The 23,567-nt window shown below is 52.3% G+C and overlaps 1 protein-coding gene across 1 annotated transcript in view; it reads right to left on the bottom strand.

Annotated features, from left to right (window-relative positions):
* Positions 1 to 943: 943 nt before the first annotated feature.
* The window catches only part of VWF (von Willebrand factor), a gene marked incomplete at its 5' end in the record, with an annotated part of 115,408 nt that continues 92,784 nt past the window's right edge, over positions 944 to 23,567 (bottom strand). Inside the window, 14 exons of the mRNA XM_084255945.1 lie at positions 944 to 1,252; positions 1,683 to 1,780; positions 4,005 to 4,044; positions 4,521 to 4,649; positions 6,358 to 6,456; positions 10,589 to 10,705; positions 11,199 to 11,239; positions 11,713 to 11,893; positions 13,871 to 13,981; positions 17,654 to 17,803; positions 18,346 to 18,551; positions 19,638 to 19,742; positions 21,044 to 21,118; positions 21,529 to 21,631. Of these exons, the coding sequence (XP_084112071.1) occupies positions 1,064 to 1,252; positions 1,683 to 1,780; positions 4,005 to 4,044; positions 4,521 to 4,649; positions 6,358 to 6,456; positions 10,589 to 10,705; positions 11,199 to 11,239; positions 11,713 to 11,893; positions 13,871 to 13,981; positions 17,654 to 17,803; positions 18,346 to 18,551; positions 19,638 to 19,742; positions 21,044 to 21,118; positions 21,529 to 21,631 (1,644 nt within the window). The 3' untranslated portion in view covers positions 944 to 1,063. The remainder of the gene's footprint in view (positions 1,253 to 1,682; positions 1,781 to 4,004; positions 4,045 to 4,520; positions 4,650 to 6,357; positions 6,457 to 10,588; positions 10,706 to 11,198; positions 11,240 to 11,712; positions 11,894 to 13,870; positions 13,982 to 17,653; positions 17,804 to 18,345; positions 18,552 to 19,637; positions 19,743 to 21,043; positions 21,119 to 21,528; positions 21,632 to 23,567) is intronic.

Here is a 23,567-nt window from a genome sequence, read left to right as displayed (position 1 = left end):
CCCAGGTCTGCACCCCAAATAATATTCATCCCCATGGATGAGCAGGTAAACCAAAGCAGGTGGGACATGCAGGAAAACATGCAGTGACTCTGTCTTGTGTCGACGCCATTTCACACCCGCAACCAGTAACTGCCGTACCCCCAGGGGGTGGCCAATGTCACCTGCTGTTTCTTTCCCGTGGTAACCTGTACTCATGACCCACACACAGCTCGATCTTAGTAGAGCACAGATGCCTGGACATGGCCACTCAGACATCAGCATCATCAATCATATAAGATTGGTCAGGGACAGAAGGCCCTTGGCTGGGAGGGTGGTGGGGATCCAGCCTCCACCCAAAGCGCTGTCCTCGGCTCTGGCACTGAGGACCACTGGATGTAAGTGGCCCTTAAGAAAGCATGATTAATGGACATGCCTGCTTCATTCTTGGCACTCGCATTACCCTCTCAGTAGGGGTGTTTTCCTTCCTGCAACCACAAATGCCACCTACCTGTACCTCTCAGTCCCTGTTTTCCAATCCCCTCTGACCTCAGCACCTCTCTCTCCCAGTGGGGCAGCTGCAGGTACACAGGAAGCTGAGCTAAGGGCTCAAGGAAATCCTATCAGGCTTTCTCCACAGTGTCAACCTCTCGGGCCCGAACGCCAATCTCTCTGCTCTGCTCAGAAGCCCCTGGACCCAGAGACTGGAGAACCCCGTGTTCCTGAGCAAATCCCTTTGACTTCAAACACCAAACTGAGTTTCTGAGGAGGCCTGCCCCACTGCCCCTCCCCTCCCCTCCCCTTGGAGGAAAGACACCCTTCTCTCCCCGAGGCCGGCAGCTCTGCACACAGAAACACTGGGGCTGGAACGATTTCAGAGACAGACTGTGCTTCCCCTCACAACCACCTCAGGCATCAGACCCAGTCCACAGTTGTCCTCTCAGGCTGGAAAACAGAACAAGTAGCCTTTTTGCAAGATGAGAGATTGGCCTTTATTGTGGGCCCAGGGCGGCAGGAGCAGGGCTGCAGAGGATGAGCACCACTTGGGTAGGGCGGGGCAGGAGGCCCATGCCCAGTCCATGGGGCCTCACTTGCTGCACTTCCTGGGGGAGCACCTGCACTGCACGGCGTTGAGGATCTCATGGTGGACGATGGAGCCGTTGGTGCAGCGCAGGGGCACTTGCATGGGCATGGTGCGCGTGGGCGAGCAGCAGGAACACTGGTCCTGCACGTCCTCTGTGTCGATGGAGTACACGGCTTTGCTGGCACATTTACCCTGCACGGAGCAGAGGGCGGGTCATCTCCATGATGGAGAGTCTCTCTGGCGGGGTGGGGAGGATTTGGGGGCAGGCTGCACCCTCTCCCCCACCTCCTCTAAGCAGAGAAACCCAGGAGCTGGCCAAGTTGGAAAGGTCCTCCATCCTTATGGTCTCCCACCCTAACCCTCTCTCATTGCAATTTCCATGACTGATCTTCAGAAACACAGCCTCAGTAACTTGTGGGGTCTTTTCTCGGTTTTGTCCTTCTGGGATCAAAAGTTCTCAGTCACCTCAATAAAACATTTCTAGTAAATAAAATGCTCCGAGTGCTTTGCACATCTCCTCCCTGTGAATTTTCCAGATTCTTCTACATCTAACTGGAGAGGTGTATCCAAATAAGGAGACTTACTCCTCCCCCCCAGGTCCCACTGAGGTCAGGACTCTTACCTGACAATAGTGAATGTCCACTTCCTCCTCGGACTGACAGCTGCCCACTTTGACGTACTGCACCCTGGCAACAACGTCCTTGCACTCAGGAGCCTCACCTACAGGGCAGGTGAGAGAAAGATCTGAGATTGGCTGGGGAGCTCCAGAACATTCTGCAGTCTGGTTCCCTCATAGGGCTGGAAGAAGGTCAATTTCACAGTAACCAAATCACCACAGCCAGCCACAGGGAGGAGAATTAAGTTATCCTGGCCCACCTCCGCCCCTCTCAGCTCTTCATATTCAGAGATAAAGTTATCACTAGGTTTAACTCATTTAATGGTACAATTTTAATTGCAGGCCGAGCCTAAATTTAATAAGCTTTGGTGATATCGATGGAGGAGACTTGTTCTTAATACAATTGTAGACCTTGTAAATCATGACTGGAGCAATCCTCTGAAGCTCGTAACCATATCTAGAAGCCAATGGACATGAAGTAGTCAATAAACACAGTTAATATCTGTCCATAGGTATGTGAGCGGGAAGACAGATGCCAGGGTCACGTAAGGGCAGTCACTGCCTCTGTGGGAACGAGAAGATTCCCTAGAAGCCCTCCTGGAGTTCTCTCTTTGGGGTAAGGTCACCAAGTCACTGGCATGGGTTTCCTTACAGCGGCTCGGGGCATTCAGATTTGCATCTCTCCTTGAGCCACCAAGACTCCTACAGCTTACTGCAGCTCACCCTTCCCCACTGAAATGCCAGGACTTTCCCATTCTTGGGTGGCTCCAAACTAAATCAACCCTAACTACATATTAACCCGCCGCTCAACTTCCAGATGATTTCAATTTTAAATGAGAGCCTGTCAGCTGCATTTGGAGGATGAATAAGGACAATATATTTAGGGCAACATACTGTATTTTGCTGTAGATGTAACTCCCTGAGTCTGGCTGATTTTCCTTATGAAGGGTCTCAGTCTCCTGGACACCTTGACCAACAAAAGGCCCTTGCAGATGGCAATCTCTTAACTAAATTCCATATGCTGTGTGAGCAAAGAGAATTGATCTTCTCTGATGGTTCCCTGGCTTCACATTCTTAAACTATCAAGACAGGAATCACAGAAAGATGCTTCCAGAGTGTGTCTCCTCAACCTGCGACTTCATCACAGCGATTACAGGGGTGAGTAAGCCATCAGTGATTGAACGCTGAAAGTGTCCACGTTTTTTACTCCTTTCATTTTTGCTTAGAAGAACTGGGGTGTGGGCCAAAGGTGTGGGGGGTGAGAGGACTCACCAGAAACAGATTGGGGAGCAGAAGAGGTGAATTGACTGAAATAAACTTCTAAGGGAAGCAACAGGTGAGAGGCTTCACCAGAGACAGATTGGGGAGCAGAAGAGGTGGACTGACTGAAATAAATTTCTAAGGGGAGCAGCAGGCGAGATAGGAGAGGTCTGCTGCGCCATGTAGGTTAGCTCCCTGGTGGGGATCAAACTCAAGCCATAGCAGTGATAGTGCTAAGACTTAACCCCTAGACCCCCAGGGAGGCCCTCACTCCTCCTTTCTACCCCACAATGAACATGGCCTGAGAAGCCAAAACCAAAAAATAAAATCTAAAATCAAAAAATATTAGTCCAGGCCAGTGAACCCATATCCAGAGAATGCAGCATTGATATTGGGGTTCTGCACGTTACAGGTGCTCATGACACAGGAATGTGTGGTGCGATGCCTTTGGACGTGCAGACTCGCTGAGCCCCATCTTCTACGCTGCTGCTGTGAGCTATTTGGGACCTACCCATGTGCCATGAGTGCAAGGTCAAGGGAAGCCAGGGTTGCAGGGGAGAGGAAGAGCTGCTAATCAACTTAGACCTTTGGGGAGTCTTGAGAGGACTCTGTTCTCTGCAGCACCCCAGCACACAGTGGGGGCTAAGGTGGGCCAACTACTCTTCCCTTTCTCTCTGAGAGCTGAGTGACTCTCAGTGAAGATGTTCATCGGGTCTCTGTGAAGATCAAGGATCAAGGGTGCCTGTCTTCAAGGAGCTCTGGTTGGAAGAAAAGATATACCTTTATGATAAGACCACGAGCAGCCAAGACTCAGTGAATGGAAAGGCAAATAGAGGCTTGAGGCAGTAAAGAGTTTGGAAGAAAGTGTGGAAATTGGTTCACAGGCCTTTGAAAAGGGATTTGAGCAGAAGGAAGTGTGATGTCATTCTGGGAAAAGGGCAGTTCCCAGTGAGCATTGTGACAGGTCAGTGACAGAGAAATCTCTCTCTAAAATGAAGCTTTCTCCAAAACCAGCCCCTGAACGTGGTCTGATGGGTTTCAAGGAATGAGCTCTTGGTGATAACTTACATGTGTCACAGCAAGTGCCTGGAATTTTCATGATTTTCCCCTAAGAAAACAGCAAAGTCCCAGATTAGGCACAAATAGCACATAGTGGCCAGTTTGCTGGTCCCTCCAGGCCAGTTCCCAGTTCTGGGGTTACAACCTGTCCCCCGACACAAGCTGTGCTTCCCCATCACAAACGGGAGCTGACTGACCACCCAACCTGGCCAGGCAGAAACAATTTTGATTATTCTGAACTCTCTTCCAACTGAGCCATCAGGATTATTGGGAAGACTGGAAACCAGTCTGATCTCACCCCTTCTCATTCAAGGGTTCCAGATTAGGTCTCCCCCAAGGGAAAGAGTTTCTTTAAGCATTGCATAGTACTTCATCAGGCTTGGATTTCCACTGCTCCAATAACTCTTAAACTAGATCTGGAAACCAGGAAACACAAGCTGGATGACAGGCCATCCGGGGGGACTCTGTTCCCAGACTCAACGGTGGAGACAGTGAGGGAGCGGGGTCTGAGCGCTGACTACTCACGCCCTCAGCCAGACATTTGTGCTCATCAAAGGGCGGGCAGCCCGTGACCCTCTTCTCCCAGATGTACTCTCCTCTCTCGTTGACCTTGCACAAGTGGCTGTCACAGCCATCCTGGAGAGTCTCCCCAGCCTAGAAGGAAAGGGGGAAGTGAGTGGGGCACATGTGAAAATGGTCTGCATTACCAAGTCACTTCAAACCATGGCCCTGACTCTGCCGAGTTGTTCAAATAAGTTGGAGGACTATAGAACAGGAAAGAAACTTCAGGGCCTCCCTGGTGGCCGGGGGGTTAAGTCTCAGCACTATCACCACTGCAGCATGAATTCCATTCCCAGCCAGGGAGCTACCCACATGGTGCAGCAGACCTCTCCTGTCTCGCCCACTGCTCCCCTCAGCAGTGTATTTCAGTAGATCTACCTATTCTGCTCCCAGCCCCTACCCCGTCTCTGGTGAATCTTCTTAACCCCCTCCCCTCTGACCTACACCCCAGTTCTTCTATACATAAATAAATAAAATAAATCTTTTTTAAAGAGTTAATAAAAAAGTAGGGCTGCATAAATATAGAAAGTTCCCCAAAACCCTCTGATCACTCAGCAGTTTAAAGAATTAAAACACAGGAAGGATAAACTGGCTGATCACTCATTAACTAGAAACCCAAGATACGGCTACTGAGAGCCAACAGCTGGTTCTGGGCTTCCATAGACCAGAGTCTATTCACCCAGATGATCTATTAAATCTTATATACAATCAAGGCAGGGAAAACTTTAAAGATCAACTAACACCAAATCATGGGCCCCCCCACACACAAAACACTTGTCAAGAAGAGACAAAATTGGGCCTCCCTGGTGGCACAAGGGGTTAAGCAACACACTATGAAGCAATCCACAGCCTCTGCAGTACGAGTTTGATCCCCGGCCGGCCAGGGAGCAGCCCACATGGAGCAGCAGACCTCTCTTGTCTCGCCCGCTGCTCCCCTCAGCAGTGTATTTCGGTCATTCTGCCTGTTCTGCTCCCCACTCTGTCTCTGGTGACTCATCTCACTGCCCCCACTGCCGCATACGGCCTGTACCCCAGCTTTTGTATGCATAAATAAATCTTTAAAAAAAGAGAGAGAGAAGAGACAAAATCACTACACCAAGGAGAAAATTCTGTACAAAAACACTGATATAAAGGGATCTAGGTGCTCCTATATTCAGTGCAGCCCTCGTTATGACAACCAAGCTATGGAAACAACCTAAGTGCCCAGGACAGATGGGTGGATTAGGAAGATGTGGGATACAGACACAGGGGAATAAACAAGAAATCTTGCCATTTGTGACAACATGGATGGAACTGGAGGAGGTTCTGCTAAGTGAAATAAGTCAGAAGAAGAAAGTTACTGGATGATTTCACTCATGTGTGGAATACAAAGAAACGAAGCAAAGGAGCAGACAAAAACAAACCCTAGAAGTCCGACAGCAGAACTGAGGCTACCTGAAGGGAGGGCGGTGGGGGGAGCAAAGCAGGAAAGGACCCGATGGACTGTGGTGGAGGATTGTTGGAGCCTTGGTGGCGGGTGGCATGATAACATACATTTGTAGAGGTGTGACCCTACACCCTGAAGACACGGACGGCATTGTAAGCCAGCGTCACACAGGGGTTAGCCCACTAAGAATCCAATCAGCATAATTAAAAACAGAGAAAGTTCTGTACCTTCTATAAGTCACCCATCTTTTCTTTCCAAAATCAAAAAGATGTTCATATTGACTCAAACTTGTCTCTCCCTCTCAAAGAAAATAACCCAAAATAGGAAATCAAGCATTGGTAGGAAAGGAGACTCCTGAAATGTACTTGCTCCTACCTTTAGAGTGACGATCTGTCCTCCCCGGAGCTGAATGGTGCAAGCTGTAGGTAGACACCTGCTGCAGCATTCACCTGCAATGATCTCTTCCTTGTAACCCTGTATCCAGGAGGAAAGGCAGGCCTAGTTAACCTCTCCAGAATATCCCGAGCAGTAGACTTGTTTTGCCAGCTCTAGTTTCTTCTATTCAGCAGCTCACCTGGAGTTCAGAAAGTCCACCTCCAACTCCAACTAACTTTTGTCTGTGGATTCCCCAGCCCCCCTTGTTTTTAGGGATATTGTCTCGATGCACAGAGTTCCTGCTGGTCAAGCTAAAAATGTAGAGTCAGGCAGGAGCCTCTCACCAGGACAAAAATTTTGGTATGAGGAACATACTGGGAAACCAGAATCTGCTGAAAGCAGCAGGCAGATGTCATGGCCAGATTAGCATAACCAGCGAGACTACCTTGACAGAAGGTTAAGTGAGAACAGGAACTAGAGATAGTTTTGATCAGCGGGAACAAGGAGGGTGCCTCAGGGCAACAGTCCCTATTCACTCCCCCCTAGCTTGTGCCAGACAATTATGCATCCCCAATACACATCCTCACAATGTCCATTCCTCCCATTCTTGCCCACCTACCCTGAACCTGATCCCCAATAAATGTGAGGCTGCCCTTGGAATGAGGCTGCACACCTTGAGCTGTGAGCCCCTCTAGGTCTCTCTCCCTACTTGGGCTTTGAGTTGTCTTTCCTCCCTCCCCTGCTGCTCCCAAAGGTGCCGCCCCCGAGGCGACATTTGTCAGCCCTGGGTCCCCAGATTGCACTCTGTACATTTCACTCAAGTTCTACAGTCACATGCATTACAGGAGCCCTCCTGAGCTCCCAGCTATGCATTCCGCTGCTTCCTTGACAATTATTTATCTTATTATCATTTCAAAACTGATCTCCAAAATGGAACTTGTAAAGAAAAAATTCAGTTATATGAGAAACAAACGATGTAGCCATTCTTTTTCTCACTTGGCCACATGAGATTGCACCTTTTTTAGTGCCCGGGGTCCCTCTCAGTTGACTCTCCAGCAGATGGGCTGGAGCCCCCGCAGGCGACTCACCCACTCACACACAGTTCCCTTGTTCCTCAGGCGTGGACCCCGCTCCTAAGCAGCAGGCAAGCTTAGCAGTCAGTGAGCTTGTTCAGAAATGAATTTAAGCTATTGGCTCCTTATAAATCAAGTTTCAAACTAGCTGTGTCCTCAGGGAGGAGGCAGTAGAAAAAGCAATGAGGAGAGAGCTCAGCGCTGGGCCCCCAGCACCCCTGGACACGCCCCCAGGTGAGGCCAGCACGCTGCCCTGTGACGGTTAAACTGTGCTTTCAAAGATTCACGAAAGATGCACGATCCCTGGAAGGTGTGGGAGTGAGGAAGATGGGAGAGGAAGAGAGAGAATAAACAGCATGAGTGACTGAGTAGTTAGCATCAGGAGGCTGGAATACAATAGGGCTGAAATCAGTCAGGATTTCTAGGGGAACTTGGTTTGGGCAATCTTTAGAGAGCGTTAGCAGAGACTGGGAAATACTCTCTGCTCCCAGGAGATGAAAATGGACCAAATCTTTATAAAAGAAATGAGGAGCAGGGGACAGCTGAAAGGGTGCGGGGGTGGGGGGGTTTACAAAGGGAAACAAAAGGTCTATGGAGGCAAAATCCACACCCCCAGAGAAGCAGAGGGCACAGTTAAGCCAAGGACAGGGGAAAATGGAGGGTGTCGTGGGAGGAGAAAGATCGGGAAGAAGAGGAAGCGGGTGGGAGAGGCAGTGATTTTAAAGGCGGGGGAGTTGGGGAAATGAGACAGAACAGCCAGAACTCAATTAGAGGATAAATTAAAAAAGACCCTCCCGCACATCCCCTCACTATGCAGGGTGACAGCAGGTGACGGCAGGGTCTGATCCCTGCTGGATCCCAGCTCTGCTGACAGCGCCTGTGTCCCAGAAGCTGCCATACGAAGAGAAGGCAGTGCTGAAGGGGACTTGCTGGAATGTTCACTCCGGAGCAGCCACTTCCTCAGCCTGCCAGGCCAAGTTCCCGGTCAAGTTCCCAGCCAGCTGCCAAGTTCACTCGCTTGGGTCTGAGTAGCCGGTTTGTCCTGACCGCTCTGTCCAGTCACGTCCGTGGAACTCGGCCCCTTTCCATTAATTGGATCAGGTACTCAAGGCCCTTGTCCGAGCTCCCTGCTGCCCTTTCCTAACTTTGCTTCCAGTGGCCAAATCTATTCCCCGGAAAGTCTTCAGCACACTGCTCAGGCTCAGATCACAACCATGACCCCTCCAGGGTGCCTCCAGGGTGTTCCGTGTTGGGTGATGCTCTTCCTTGGAAGGCCACCTGCATCTCTCCCATGCATCTGCATAAACACCTTCTGCTGTCTCCGTTTATATACAAGCATTGTCTGCCAGCAGGGCATGAAGGACGTAAAGCCAGTGACGCCGGCACTTCAGTCTGATGGAGGCAGCGCAGCAGATCCAGCTAGACTTAATTACTGGCATCCACCACCCTCTCACCTGTGGGCAGCCTCCCTGAGACCCTGCATGGCAGAGGGGCCTGACCAGAGAGAGGAGGGGACCGTGCCACCATCTGACCACCAGAGGGCGTGTCAGGGAGTTAGTGGCTGCAGCCTCCACTCCTGCAGGTCGGGTAGGTGTGACTGTCCTATTACACCTCCTTACTGCCTTGATCCTACATGGTTCAGTGGACATCCAGAGTAAAAGGGATGCCACCGAGCTCCAAAGAGCATTTATATACTCTGTATTCAAGCCCAGATATATTCTACAGGGGTTGCTATACACGCACAAACCCACATACCAGTATACCCAAAACCCTAAAGCATCAACTGGGATTTAAAATAAAAAAGCAGGGGCCTCCCTGGTGGCACAGGGGTTAAAGTCTCAGCACTATCAAGTTATTGCCAGCCACTACGGCAAGAGTTCGATCCTTAGCCAAGGAGCTAACCCACATGGCGCAGCAGACCTCTCCTGTCTCTCCTGCTGCTCCCCTCAGCAGTGTATTTCAGTGGATCTGCCTGTTCTGCTCCCCGCTATGTCTCTGAATTCTCTCAACCCTCCCCCATACCTCTGACCTACACCCCAGTTCTTATATGCATAAATAAAAGTAAATCTTTAAAAAATAATAAAATAAAATAAAAAAGCAAAAATCAATACTTAGTGGGCTTCTGTCTGAGATGGAATGTTCTCTTCGAACTGTTCTATCACCATGTCTGTGTCTCCTGTAGACCACTCACTCCACATTTATTTTCGTGCCCCTGAGATACTGTGCAAGCACCACAGAGAACAGAGACCTAGAACTCTTATTCCTGGTCCTGGAGGGCACAGAGAGCACCTGCATGGCTCCCTGCTCCATCGCTGCTCCCTGTTCCTGAACCCTCAACGTCACCTGTCCCTCTGGCTGGCTGTCCCTCTGTTTATGAAGGGTCTCTTGGACTCTGCCTGCTCCCTCAAAAGCAAGAGGGGCAGCCCCGCCTTCGTATCATCTGGAAAAGCTGGTAGATCCTGTGCATCTAGCTGCCACGAAACTCATGCAGACAGCTGTATTATCGACACGAGCAGGCACCCCAGCCGCAGAGGGCCTCTTGAGAAGGCAGCCAGGCCGCCCTCCTGAGCTGTGGGCCCAGCAACTTGAGAAGGAAAGAGAGTCGATAAGAGAATGGTAAAATGTCGCTTTTCAACTATTAAACCAGAAAGGATTCCACTTTCAGAATCCGCTCTCAGGAAGTACTCAGAGCAAACACAGTCACTGACCTGGCACTAACAGGATGAAATATTTGAAACCGCCTGAATGTCCAATCATAAAATGATCTGCCAGGGGGCATCATTCCCGGGAATAGCGTATTGTCACTATCTGCTAATATGTGTTAACTAATTAATTTTTAATGTTTTTCAAAGAATGGTAGTGATGCTTCTTAAAATATTGTATAAAAAAGGATCTGGAACTGTAAAGATAATATCATAAGCCTTTCCAATATGTGCTTATTTTTAAAATACAGGAAGAAAATATTTGACATTTACAAAAGCGAATTATAACTATTTCTGAGAAATGTGATTTGGCGGGGTGATTTTCAGTGTCTTCTTTACCACGGTCAGATATTGTCCATAATCAGAAAGACATTAGTTTATAGACCCCAGTGAGATCGCATTGCTTGGGTCCCACGGTAGCCAGTCCATCCCAGGCACCCCACTGGCCTCTCTTACCGGGGGGCAGGCCTTGCAGGTGGTCTTTCTGCACTCCAGCTTGAATCCAGAGACCGGCCCGACCTCCACGGTGCAGCGGCAGTTTGTGCAGACGTCAATCATCAGGCTCTTTCCGGGCTGGAAACAGAAGAACCAGGGTCAGGCCTCCCATGCCCTCCCCGATCCCCGCTCTTGCAGCCCCACAAGCTGCCTGCCTTACGAGGGGGACCAGCCACACCTGGCTGTCAGGAGCCATCACCCCAACCTTCTCCAGTCCCCAGGGGCCCTCCCACCTCTAGAGGCAATGTGAGGGCTCTCACACCAGAGATGGAGCCGGGCTGTGAAGAGGGGGACAGATTGAAATGTGCCCCGTGACTTCAGAGCACTTGTCTGCAATTCAAAAGAAATGGCCACAGCCTGGGTGGAGCCAAACAGCAGGGCCCAGGCCCTAGAGGGGTTAGGATGACCATGCCAGTCGGGGCTCAGGATGCCCAGGAAGCCCTGGCGCCACCCAAAAGTGTGATGAAGGTGATTTCCATTTAGTGGAAGCATTCCCCTTTAGAGCTGCCCTCACTTCCCACAGCACCCCCATCTCTGGCCCCCCATCCTGGAGAAGAAGGCAGCAGCTCACCTCAATGATGGTGCCATTGAGCATGCAGGCCTGCACGGGCTCTGGGAGAGAGAAGAGCAGCGGCGAATGTGCAGAACACGGCGGTCCCTTTGGGGTCCTCACCTCCCCACCCCTCCCAGGGCCTGAGGGCCCTATTGTCCTGCCCCAGGCCTGCCTGCTTCCTATGCCCCAGCCCTCTGTGAGAAATCCCTGTGCTTGTCGAGGGGATCCTGGTTTAAGTGATTCAGACCCCAGGGGTGAGTCAGAGTATATTTGGGCTTAGGGAAGAAATTCCACTCTGGACACCATCAGTGCCCTGAGAAGGCCACACAAGGAATTCAAAGAGGGTGTGGAGGAAGCTGTTTGTGGGTGGTGCTGCGGTGCTGGATGGCAGGCCAGAGGGGGTCACCAGCCAGAGGGGTCACCAGCCCCTGAACACAATGATGACTCCAGAAGTGGTTCTGCTCCTCTGTCTTATTTGCTTCCTCAAAGGCCTTAGGAACAGGTGGGGAGAGGACCCCCAGAGGTGTCTTACCACAGCCACAAGAGGGGCAGCACTCTGAGGTCTTACAGCTCAGCTGGAAGCCCGGGGGGCAGGGGGCGACGTTCAGCTGGGGGCAGGAGACGTTCCTCTGCTGCACGAAGACCTCCTCCCTCACTTGCACACACTCGTTGATGAGGCAGGGGTTGTTCGGGGAGGCCCACTGAGAGCCGACCTGTAGTCGGAGCAGGGCGGTGAGCGAGGCTGGGCCAAGGACCCAGTGGGGTGTGCAGTTCCCTGGAGGAGAGCCCCACTCCCAGGATAAGGCCCACGGAAGGAGCAAGTGGGGCTCATTGCAGGTGCTTCGGTGAGTCTGGGTGAAGGTGCCCCCGAGCCAGGTCCTGGCTGGGAGCCACGTGCTCTCCTCCAGCACAGTCTTCAGCCACCTGAGCGGCACTTAGGGGAGCCTGGGGTCCTCCCTTCCCCCCTCAGCACAGGGGTGAGCTGACACAGACACCCCGGGGCACCCTGGCCAAGAGGGGCAGTGGGAGTGGCACAGGAGACATGGACGGGAAATAACCCGTTTCCTAACCGATTGCTGCTCCCCCTCGAATGGGGGGGGCCAATCCAAGACAGGAGGTGCTGGCCTCTGACCCCTACAACTCTGCCATCTGCCTGTGAGGCCTCCAGAGTATGCATGGGTGGCCAGGCTCCAAGGTCAAGAGCACTGAGAGTGAGTGGACATGGTTCAGAAGGCGCTGTGGGGGTTACGCCTGGGGGGGTGAGAGTGGGCACTGTCGAGTCAGCCAGCTTCTAGGTGCACAGAGCTGTACTCTGCGGCTGCCTCAGGCCCTCACCCACTTCTCTCAGCAACTGCCCCCTTCTTTTCTCTCCAGATGAGGAACAGAAAATGCCAAGCACTTGCAGCCACTCTCTTCCAGCCCATTTCTGACTCACCCTGATCAAAATCTCCCTGCAGGCCTGACCCAACCTCCAGGCCCCTCTCCCATTGTGATTTACCTGGCCAAGGGGTATATCAGGAGGATGCCCCACCCACACCCGCTGGCCCTGACAGGTTCCTAGCAGTAGCTGCAGAGCCCCTGCTAACCCCCAAGTCTTGTGGATGATGCAAACTTGAACTGGGAGAGAGGCATGCAGGGCCCCTGATATTTTATAAACACTGATGTGGGTCAGGGTTGTATAAGCCCTAGAAGGATATGGGGGCACACTGAGCCTCCAAAGGACCAGCTGCCAGCCTCCATAATGGAGCAGTTCCCATCTGAGCTGGACCCGGCCCGGGGAGGAGGGACACACCTGCCTCCATCCAGATGGACAGGGAGGCGAGGAGGGAAACCCATAGATAACTCAGATTTGAAGGGGGAGGCAGACACCTCTGTGGGGAGACCCACAGAGTCACCCCATGATCAGTGAGAAGAGGGCAGGACCAGGGCCTGGGTAGCAGATGGGGCAGGTCCAGGCGAGAGAGCTAACCTTTCACTTTCCTTTCTACACAGGGCACATTCTGGTCTTTCTGGAAGGTCACAGGAGAGGAGGATTTGAATCAGAGTGACAGGACTGTCACTCTCCTAGCCTGGTACCAGAATTCCCCAGGAAAATCCCCTGTGCTTCAGAAAAAAATGGCCTAGTCAGCATGGGGCCATGGAGGCTTCAGCTGAACTGCCATAAAAGGCGGGGCCTGGCTGGGCTGGGAGCCAGGCTGGGAGACAAGAGTGGGGAGAAGGGGGTCTAGCCACATGGCCAGACGCTACAGCCAGGGTGGAGGGAATAGCCAGATGATATATTTCTCCACTGACAGGCAGTGATAAGGCCTGAGGCCTCACCTCAGTGCTGGTAGCCTGGGAGCTTCAGAGGGGTGGCGGGCACACGGCCATGGACGAGGGCGAGCCACCCCCGCCTCACCTCTCAGAGAAGCAGGACTCAGGGTCACAGGCCTCCCCAGCAGAAGACAGGCTTCTCAGAAGGGAACTGGGTTTCCCCTCAAATCCACAAAAAGGGGAGTCTAAGGTAATCTTGCCATTCTCAACGGGCAAGGCAATCCCAGCTGACTCTAGATACACAGACAGCCAGATGAACCCCCCCAGGGTCGAGCAAAGGGGCCGGAAGAGCATCAACTATCGATAAAGCCAAGACCCATACCAGACGTCAGGGTGGAGGTCCCTGGCCCCCAACCCGCCCTGGGGCCCAAACCTACACTCTTCCAGGAAGACTGCGAGTCCCCCCGAGGTGAGCCGGTCACCACCTCACAGGCAGATGGCAAGCACCTTCCACAGCACTCGCCCTCGCGGAGAACGTACGTGAAGCCCTGAAAAAGGCCAAGGACAGAGGTAAGAGCAGGCCAGCCTGGGGGTCACGGTGTCTTGTCCTCTCCACAGGTACGCTGGGCCCAGGGCTCGGCAGAGAGAGGCGTGCACTGGACTGAACTTCTCCATCTGTCAGCACCCAGCCTCGGGATCACCCTGGAAAGTGGGGGAGCAGCACCCCCCAGGCCATGAGCTGCCGCTTACAGCAGCTGAAGACACGTGACCCCGCCTGAAAGCTGCCCCTCTGAGCTTGCGGACGGCACCCCAAGCTCACTCAGCAGCAGCTGGCCAACCTGGCCTTGCCACAGCCAAATGCAAGCACCTTACTGACTGGGGGAGAACATTCAGGATGCCTGGGATCTCCTCTGACAGGACTAAGCTCCTAGACAAGAAGGGATCTGGGTCTTGAGACTCTCACTGGCATGCAGAGCTGGGATTCCCAGGTGGTTACATGACATTTCCCCAGAGAGATGAGAGAGTAAGAGAGAGAGCTGCCCCCCAAAAGCCTGCCAGGGAGATGAGAATCAAAGAAGTCTGCTAGTCCATCTGCCTGTTGGGGGTCCTCCCCTCTGGCCAAAGCACGGGCATCTTGGACGGAAGCTTTCTATGGAACACCCCAAAGCAAAGTACAAGAACAGGTCAAAGAGAGATGTGTGGGGCTATTCCAAGAGCAAAGGGGAACCCCCAGGACGTGGTGCATCTTGGAGCTTTGTCCTTCAGAGAGAAGGAAGGACTGCACCCACCTGGGTGGGTGTGGCTGCCAGGCCGTGCAGGCCAAGCACCCTCCCAGCTGGGCCAGCCAGAGACACTCCTTACACCCGCCCTCCGTCAGCTGGCGCCTCTCCAGGGGAGCACGAGCACTCTGGAAACTTGGCCCAAGTTCACACCATCCTCTCGGGACCTACTTACATCCCCACCCACGTCACAGCGATGCCCACGGAGCTGTCCCCAATCTTCTATCAGCTGAGACCTTAGTCATTTATGGGTTATTGATGACGTCCTAGGTGCATTGGAGGAGTCAACAAATTAGGATGATACAAGCAATACACCTGGCACTTCAAGGCAAGATATACAAAGTGCCATGAAAGAAGGTCTCGGAGGGCGGCAAGAGACAGCCACAAATCCCCGTAGGGGTCTGGAATCTCTCTCGTGCCTCCAAGAGTGGTGAGTGACTTGGGGGGGGACCCTCGTGTCTTCTGTGACCCCCACCCCAGGTAAACACACTGTCCACATCAGAGGTGACTCCCAGGCTGCTGCCTTGTTCCTGAAAGCCCACCAACTTCTTGTGCTCGGGTGACCCCAGCCGAGCCTGAGATTCTTCTCTACCCCAGCATCTCCAAGTTCCCCTGCACAACCAGAGCTCAGCCAATATTTTCATCTGATTTTCCCACACTGCTCCAAATACACATCTCAGACCACTCTCCTTACCCCCCTCTCTAGCCTGTTCTCATTGGTTTCCCACTGAAGAACGAAACCAGGTAGGTTGAACACCCACCCAAGCTAAAGACAAACGCCACTGAAAAATAAATTCTCAATTGGTTTAGCATTCTGACCCTTGGAGCACCTTCACCATCATGTGGGGGGAGCTGGGCCCTGTGTCTCCCCAGATCAGGCAGGCTCTGGCCATGCCAGGGCTGCCTGACAGCGCAGCCGAGCCAGGTGTCAGGACAGGCCATGGTGACCAGCCTCAGAGGAGCTGACAAATGGGAAGAACAGTCCTCTTCTAGAGGAGCATCACCAGGACTGAACAAAATGCAACCCATTACATTCCTCCATCACTTCCTTCACCTCATTTTTCTGATGTGAAGAGCATGGAGCAAGGGAGGTGCTGGGAAAAGGGTGTATCTGCAGACTGTGGCCTCACAACGGAAGAATCAGAGGGTGAGGGCGATAATGTTGTTGGCTTTGGGTTTTGTCACAGACCCAAACAGGAGTCAGGTGGCAGTGGACAATACCCCCTTTGGAGAATGAAGCCTGATGTCGTCTCAAATGACTGAAGTGCCCACCTCCACTCAACACCCAGCACAGACCAGAGCCCAGATCCTGTCTCCCCTCAGCTTGAACTAAACTGAGAGGCCTCGTCCTCCCTCCCCAGAAGGATGACATAGTGTCCCACTACAGTACCCTAGAGCCATCACATGGTCCAGAGTTCTGGACACACGGCCGCCTCCTCATCCCCTGGCCCCTGGCCCTCTCCTTGTTGAGATCGCCCCCAGCATGACAGCCCTTAGTGGGTGAGCTTCTCCCACATGACCTGCACTCTCCCCAACAGCTGCAGGACCAGAGTGGGGACCCCACAGAGGACTCACACCATGGACCAGGCTGAGCCCATCCATTTTCTTCTTGAGAACCTCATCTATGGAACACAAAGATCGAGTACGTCAGCCTGGACAGGAATGAGTCCTGGATCTCAAAACCTGGGTTGAGTTGAAACCAGGTTCGAGAAAGCCATGTGCAAATAAAGTTGATGAGAAGCAAAACTTCCTCCCAGCAGTAAGTTTGCAGGGAGGCGCTGGGGCCAAGGAGCCAGGAGAAGCAGATACCAGGGACACATGGTGAGGCGTGAGTATGGAGCACTGGACCTCACTTCTGAGAGTTTCCTCATCTTTTCCATAAATCCTGCTTATTTTGGCTAGCTTGAGTGGATTCTGCTCTTTGCCATCAACACCTCTACTGAAACACGTCGATGGACCCCAGTTTTATAAAAATGACCTCTAAGCAACACTCTCTATTGACAGTTATTTCCACTGTCACCATGGCCTGTGGGAGGAGAGAGAGACCAACGGGTTTCCAAAACTCAGTGCTCCCAACGGCACCCCTGGATCCCACAGCATCATCCTCTCCCAAAGGTGCTAGCAAGTTGGCTTCTCCTCGGTGCCAGCACTGCAGGGAGAGCAGGGGCAGCACTGAATGGACACCCCCACTTCTGAGCTCCCTCTCAGGTCCCCCTCCGCCATCCAGCCATACTCCCCAAAACAACACCTAGAACACTCTCTTCAATGCCATTAACATCTCCGAAAGCCTCCACAAGTGCGTGTGCTCGCCTGTCCTGGCCACTCTTGCTTTGCCATCATCATCTCCTGATGATAATGCAGTTATAACAACGAGAGGTTTCAACCAGCAACAGAATCAGAGACCATCATTCTCCCTGCAGACGGCTGTTTCCTCTCCTAGGGTCTGATCAGCCTGAAATGCACCAGAAGAGAGTGTCCCAACACAGAGGGGCCTCAAGTAGGAAGAATTAACTCAATGCAGGGTGGGGGGGAGCAATGACCATATTTTCTGTGCCTCAAATTGTAAACGTGGTCTGAAAAATGCCTCATCTATGCAGCAACACTGTAGCCCATGGACACCCGGGCCAACTCAGACTGTTCTAGAGATAGGATAAGGGGACATCTGAAGAGGGAAGACAGTTAAATATCAAGTCTGTTTTTCAAGGCGTTGAATCCACAGCTCTTGCTCAAACCAGCTCCACAGCCCCCTGGACTCCAGACCGTATGGCAGACTTGACCATCGACCCACAGGACGACACAGCAGACCTTTCTTCGTGCTTCTTCCTGGCACCCAGGCCCCTTCCCCACCTTGCCTCTCACTTCTGGCCTTGAGCCAGAAGTTCCTGAAGGGACATTCGAGAACTCCCCCCCTCCCCTGCTCCCTGCACCCTGCGCCCTTACCTCCCGGCAGCCATCTTCACAGGGCTTCTGGGAGCACTGGGCCACCCGCAGGCCCATCACGGCATCCTCCAGGTCCGTGCAGGTGCACACCTCGCAGCCCTCCTCCCAGAACTGGCCCACGGGGTACACGGTGCCTCGGTGGACGCACACCTGTAATGCAAGTTGTCCATGAGTGGACTCACCCCGTTCCCTAACCATCTCTGTGTGCTGAAAGCTGCTTCGGGAACGAGGACACAGCAATGCATGAAACCAGCGTGGCATCTCTGCCTGTGGGGGGATGCTTCGAAAGCAGACTTGCCCTCTTCCCTTCCCTGTATGTGGTCCCCCCTGGGCACAGTCCCTGGGGACTTCGTCATGGCCACAGGTTTTGGTGTGACTGGCTCCCTCGATGTGGTCACTGCTGCCTTAGTTGCATTAAGTCCTCCTAGGTCACACAGAGGGGCTGTGCCCTAGCCCATCCACACGCAGCCCTCTGTTCCAGCTGTGGTGGGGGAAGGTGAGGAGAACTGAGTGGGGCCTGTGAATGTGAGCTTGAGACGCCCACGTGACAAGAAGTTCCCATCTAGGCTGAGAGGGAGTGCTGAATGCCACCCATCAAGCCGCACTGCACTGGGCTTGGGCAGGAAGGCACCCCCTCCAGGAGCAGGAGCAAGTTTGGCCATCACTCCAGCCAGAGCCCGAGCAGCCCCTACCTTGTCAGGGAGGCAGGTGGTCGTGGTGCAGCCACAGTCGTTGGTGACAGTCGAGGCCAGGTACCCCAGCGGGCAGCTAACGGTGGAGTTGACACAGTTGCAGGCACACTCATACTTATCGCAGCACTGGGTCTTGCGGAGGGTCGGCATCCGGTGCGGGGGGCAGGCGGGCGGGGACTCTCTTCTGCACGCCTCCTTCCTGCAGGCTGAGGGGCAGCGTGGGGTGATGCCCTGGCCCTGCCACTCTGAGCTCTGCACCCAGCTAGGGTTTGAGTGTCCAGCTGTGATATAAGATCCCAGGGGACTCTAGACCCAGAATATTACATCAGAAATGCACATGAGCCCAGCTCAGGGACTGTGGAATATCCAATCATATGAAAAAGCAATTAAATTGCAGGACACTGAGATCACTAATCCAGAGGGGAAACAGGAAGGTAAGGACTCTAATAGAGGGGAAGTAAAGGCTGCTTTACAATCAATGCCGGCTTCATCTCCTGCCATGCACATCTGGAAGGGAAGAGTCCTTCCAGCTGTGGATTCTCAGAGATGGCAGATGTCCATGGTTTTTATAGGCTGGTAGCTTATGTGAGCCTGTCCCATCTCAGTACCTAGAACAATGCAGTTCTAGGTTCCCCACCAATGAATGAAAGGAGGCCAGCAACCACTCCACAATGTCATTTCATACATGCCAAACCAAATCCAAGATGTCATTTTACAAATGCCAACTCTCACCCCATGTCCTCCGCCCAGCCTCAACTTCCTTCAAATACAATGTGTTCTCCTTCCTCAAGGTCTTACCTCTAGGGACTCCAGTGAGATTCTAAGTCAACAGCACGAGAACCCCACTCAGCTTAAAGTGGGTATTCTCAGTAGCTAAATACAAATTCAGTTTCTTGGCATGTCTTGTTTTAGTCCAACCCTGTGCTTAGAGTATCTACTGATTAAATATATAAACATACACAGAGAAACAAACTACAAATGCGTTTGGGAATAAAATCCAAAGCTGAGGACAGAGCAAAGACACCCCCTCCCTTCAATGGCATGTGGGAGGATGGAGCTGGGGTGTCCTCCATCTTGGGCCCCATAAAGCAGCACAAAGGGAGGCGCCTGCAGCTGTGCCCACACCCAGCACACCTTCAGCAGCCTGCAGCTCGGAGGATGCAACCCAGGCATGACCTTAACTGCTCTGTTCCAGATGTACCCCCAAACCCAGATTCAGCTACCTAGGATACAGGATGCCTCCCCCGGCCAAGGAAACAGTGATTGCCCCCATCCGACCACAGAGGTCTTACCGCAGGTATAGTTGGGCCTGCACTCGCCAGGGTTGGTGAGTGTGGGCTGGAGTCCATCTTCACAACTAGGCACTGGGGGCACGTCACAGCTCACCTGGTCACACACTAAGGGCCAGGAAAGAGAGCTGTGCACTCAGGGTTCAACAAGGTTACTCTTATATTACAAGAGGGACCCCACATGCCTATTCACTCATGCAGAACTCTACCTTTTTAGGCAAATGGTGATGATGTGATAGAGGTAGAGGTAATGGTGGAAAGATTAGGTGGGTGGGTGAATGATGGGTGGGTGGATGGATGATGGATGAATGGACGAATGGGCACATGGACAGATAGACAAATAGATGGATTGACTGAGCTGAGTCATATGATAGGTTAATATTGGTTACCCTTGTCATCTCCTAGGACTTACAGATCTAGCCAAGTCAGTTAAACCCTCTAGATGTCAGTTTCATCCTCTTTACCATCACTCTATCTCTCTGTCAGTCTGTCTGTCTCTAGCTATACCTGTCTGTCTAGGTATGTCTGTCTCTGACTTTCTCTAGTTCTATGTCAATCTATCCATCTATCTATCTATCTAGGGATGTCATGAAATAATGAAAACCGCTTAACAGATGCTTAATAAAGTCAATGAAATCAAGGACTTGAACTAAGTGATCCACCCATTCTCTCTACTGTTCATATTCTAAGACGTATTGGGCATAAATTGTTCTCAAGTCAGATCTCCCTTCTCCAGGCCTTCTACTTCACTCAGATAAATTTGACTATTCCTCAGACTATTTCATTCTTTCTTAGACCTTTGGCCTGTCCCTGGGTCTATCAGCTCCCTCAAAGTTTTGCATCTCTGCAAATTTTACAAGCTTGTGCTTTATAGCTTCATCCATGCAATTAATGTACACCTCAGCAGGACAGAGATGGGGCACTAGAGGTTTATTGTCATGTTAACCATAATGCCATCCATTCTGGATGGATTTAATTACACCATTACTCCACCCGCTGCTCACTCTGCCGCCTGCAAGCCTATAATGAAACCATTTGACAAATAACTTGCAGAAGTCGAGGTGGTCTGTGTGTGGCTTCTCTATACTCAGGATCTTCAGAATCTGACTAAAAAGGTGAGTGGGTGGCTCTGCCTTAACTCTTTCTCCAGTAAATGTCTGTGCGAGTTCCTCCCCGCCCCCAACATTTTTTTTCTTTGTGTTTCAAACCTTAGGCTTAACAATTCACTACAGAATCTTCCTAACAAGCAAATCTTATTTTCCAGAGGTTGTTCTTTTGCTTTGGGGAGAAACGCAGTCAGCCCTCCCCGCACCTCCTTCTGCACACGCTGTGCTGAAGCCATGTGCACCGGAGCCCCCGCCACGTGGGCAGCTGGTGGGGCGCACCCAAGGGAACAAGGGAACACCCACCACACTCGTACTCCGGACAGCACTGGCCTGCGTTCTGCAGGAGGTGGGCCACTTCGCATGGGCCACAGGTGGGAGCTAGACAGGGGGGAAAGTGAGCCATCAAGTCAGAGAAAGATACCAATGGGACAGCCCAGGTGTTGCAGAATCAACACCTCCCCCCCAAACCAGCACCACCCCTGTATCTGGAGGGAGGCCCCCAGGGAACCAGGCCATGGGAACTCTGACAAATAAGAACCCTCCCACTGTGTGTCCTGTGGACCCCCTAATGTATCACTAAGAGACTGCATCTGAGGGCCAAGAGGGGCCAGGTGGGCAGGGGTGGCCTCTGACAGGGTCAATTCCAGGGCAGCAAGTGTCCCTGAGCTGGGGGTAAAGGAGGTTGGCTGCATGGAGAAAGGCAGGAGAACGCAGAAAACTGAAGGGGTGGCTGCAGGACCTGGCGGAGCCCTGCTTCCTCCTGGAGCACCAGTGGGGGGACAGCTCACCTCTGGCTGTGGGGCAGGGCTGGGCTGTGCAGTTGACCTTCCGCCCACTGAGGCACGTGCAGATCTGGCAGGGCTGGTGGTCGGGGACCCAGGTCTCCAGGAACTGAGGGGAAACAAGTCTCAGAGGGGGCCTCGGAGGTTAGCACAAGGCCCTGGTGTACATGGGGGTGAGTCCCCCGCTACCTCCAGCTCCTGGGGAGGGCCAGGGCCTGAGCTCCCCTCAGTCAGAGCCACACAGATGAGCAGACAGGAGTATAAAGGCCAAATGAGGTCCCAGAAGAAATGTCTAGACAGCATGGGGTGCCCAGAAAGGCCTGCCCCTGTTGCCCTGCCAACTCACAGGCAAGATAACCACAGCTTCTAGAAACCTGGGTGCCCTCTGGGCCACCTTCCCTGATGGTTGCGTGTGCCTGGCGAGGAAACAAAAATTCCTGTCCCACACTGCTGGCCACTCCCCAGTCAGGGGGAAAGCTGGGATGTAGCTGGAAAAAAGACTCCATTTATTTCTAGAATCAACTTAGGGCAGGGGGCAGGAGATAAAGGGAATACAGCAAAGCTCTCGGGATCACTCATTACTGGAACCGGAAGTGCCTTTAGGGACCCAGCAGCTCAAGAGTCCCTAAAAAAGTTCCCAGGTCAAGAAAGTCTGTCTTACTTCTCTGGTCAATGAGCTTGGAAGAAGGGAGATCAGAGATCAGCAAGGAAACCCTCTGCCCCCTGGCTGCCTGTACACCAGGATTACCCCCTAAGCCCTTCCCAGGCCCCTTGCACCCACGCAGCAAACATGAAGAGCCAGCATCTCAACAGCATCTGCCCTGGACACCATTTTCAGGGCTTTATATAAATTAGGCATTTAATCTCACTGCAGCCCACATGCCCAGTGAGAAAAGCTGAAGCACATGCCTTGGGTCACAGTGTCCCAGGACCAGTTGAGATTCAGACCCAGAATCCCTCTGCTGCTTCCCAACTAGCATGAAAGATGTTCCAGAGATTTTTCAAAGGGCTTTCTATGCACGCACCTTGTATTCCCTACAATCAGTCAATGAGGTAAGTCCTGTAATTACATATAGAAGACAATGTTGAGGCACAGAGAAGGGGCTTAACTGGGCAGACACCCCGCGTTCTCCACACCACAACCACCTGTGGCCAGAGGTCATAGTGGCTGCCGGGCCATCACCAGGCTGAGCTGCGGGAGTGACAGGTGCTGAGCACACTGTCCCAGCCTCCACTGGTGACTGTCCAGTCCTGCAGAACACGACTCAGCCATAAAAAGGAGACACCTGTACACACAACATGCACAAGTCTCAAACGTGTTCCACTGAAAGGAAGAAGCCAGGCAAGAGTACGAACTGCACCATCCCATTGATACAAAATCCCAGGAAATGTAAACAAATCTACAGTGACAGAACACAGGCCAAGGGCCGCCTGAGGATGGCAGCTGGGGGTTGGATGAGAAGGAAATTCTATGGGGACTACACCTGAGGGGTGAGGGAAGCAAACATTGTTTAAAAATGAACAATGGGACCTCCCTGGTGGTGCACAGGGTAAAGCACCGCACTATGAAGTAATCCGCAGCCTCTGCAGCACGAGTTCGATCCCCGGCCAGCCAGGGAGCGACCCACATGACGCAGCAGACCTCTCCTGACTCACCGCTGCTCCCCTCAGCAGTGTATTTCAGTCAGTCTGCCGGTTCTGTTCCCCATACTGTCTCTGGTGGATCCTCTCACCCCCAACATCTCCGGCCTATACCCCAGCTCTTGTATGCATAAATAAATAAATAAATCTTTAAAAAAAATAAAAATGAACAATGATGTAAAAATACATAAAAATAAAAGGAAAAAAGGTTTGTTCAATTAAAATAGACACAGAGTTATCAACTTCGGACATAATATAGACATGGGACTTTACTGTACCTCACTTTATTAATAAAATAAACTCATTATCTGTTATCATGTTCAAAAAAAAGAAAAAGGGGCATAAGGAAACCTTTTGGGGTGATGGCAATGTTCATTGCCATGATTCGTGATGATGGTTTTAGG

The sequence above is a fragment of the Talpa europaea genome (assembly GCF_964194135.1).
Source record: "Talpa europaea genome assembly, chromosome: 15".
NCBI classification, from domain to species: Eukaryota; Metazoa; Chordata; class Mammalia; order Eulipotyphla; family Talpidae; genus Talpa; species Talpa europaea.
This window is presented reverse-complemented; position numbering and strand designations above follow the sequence as displayed.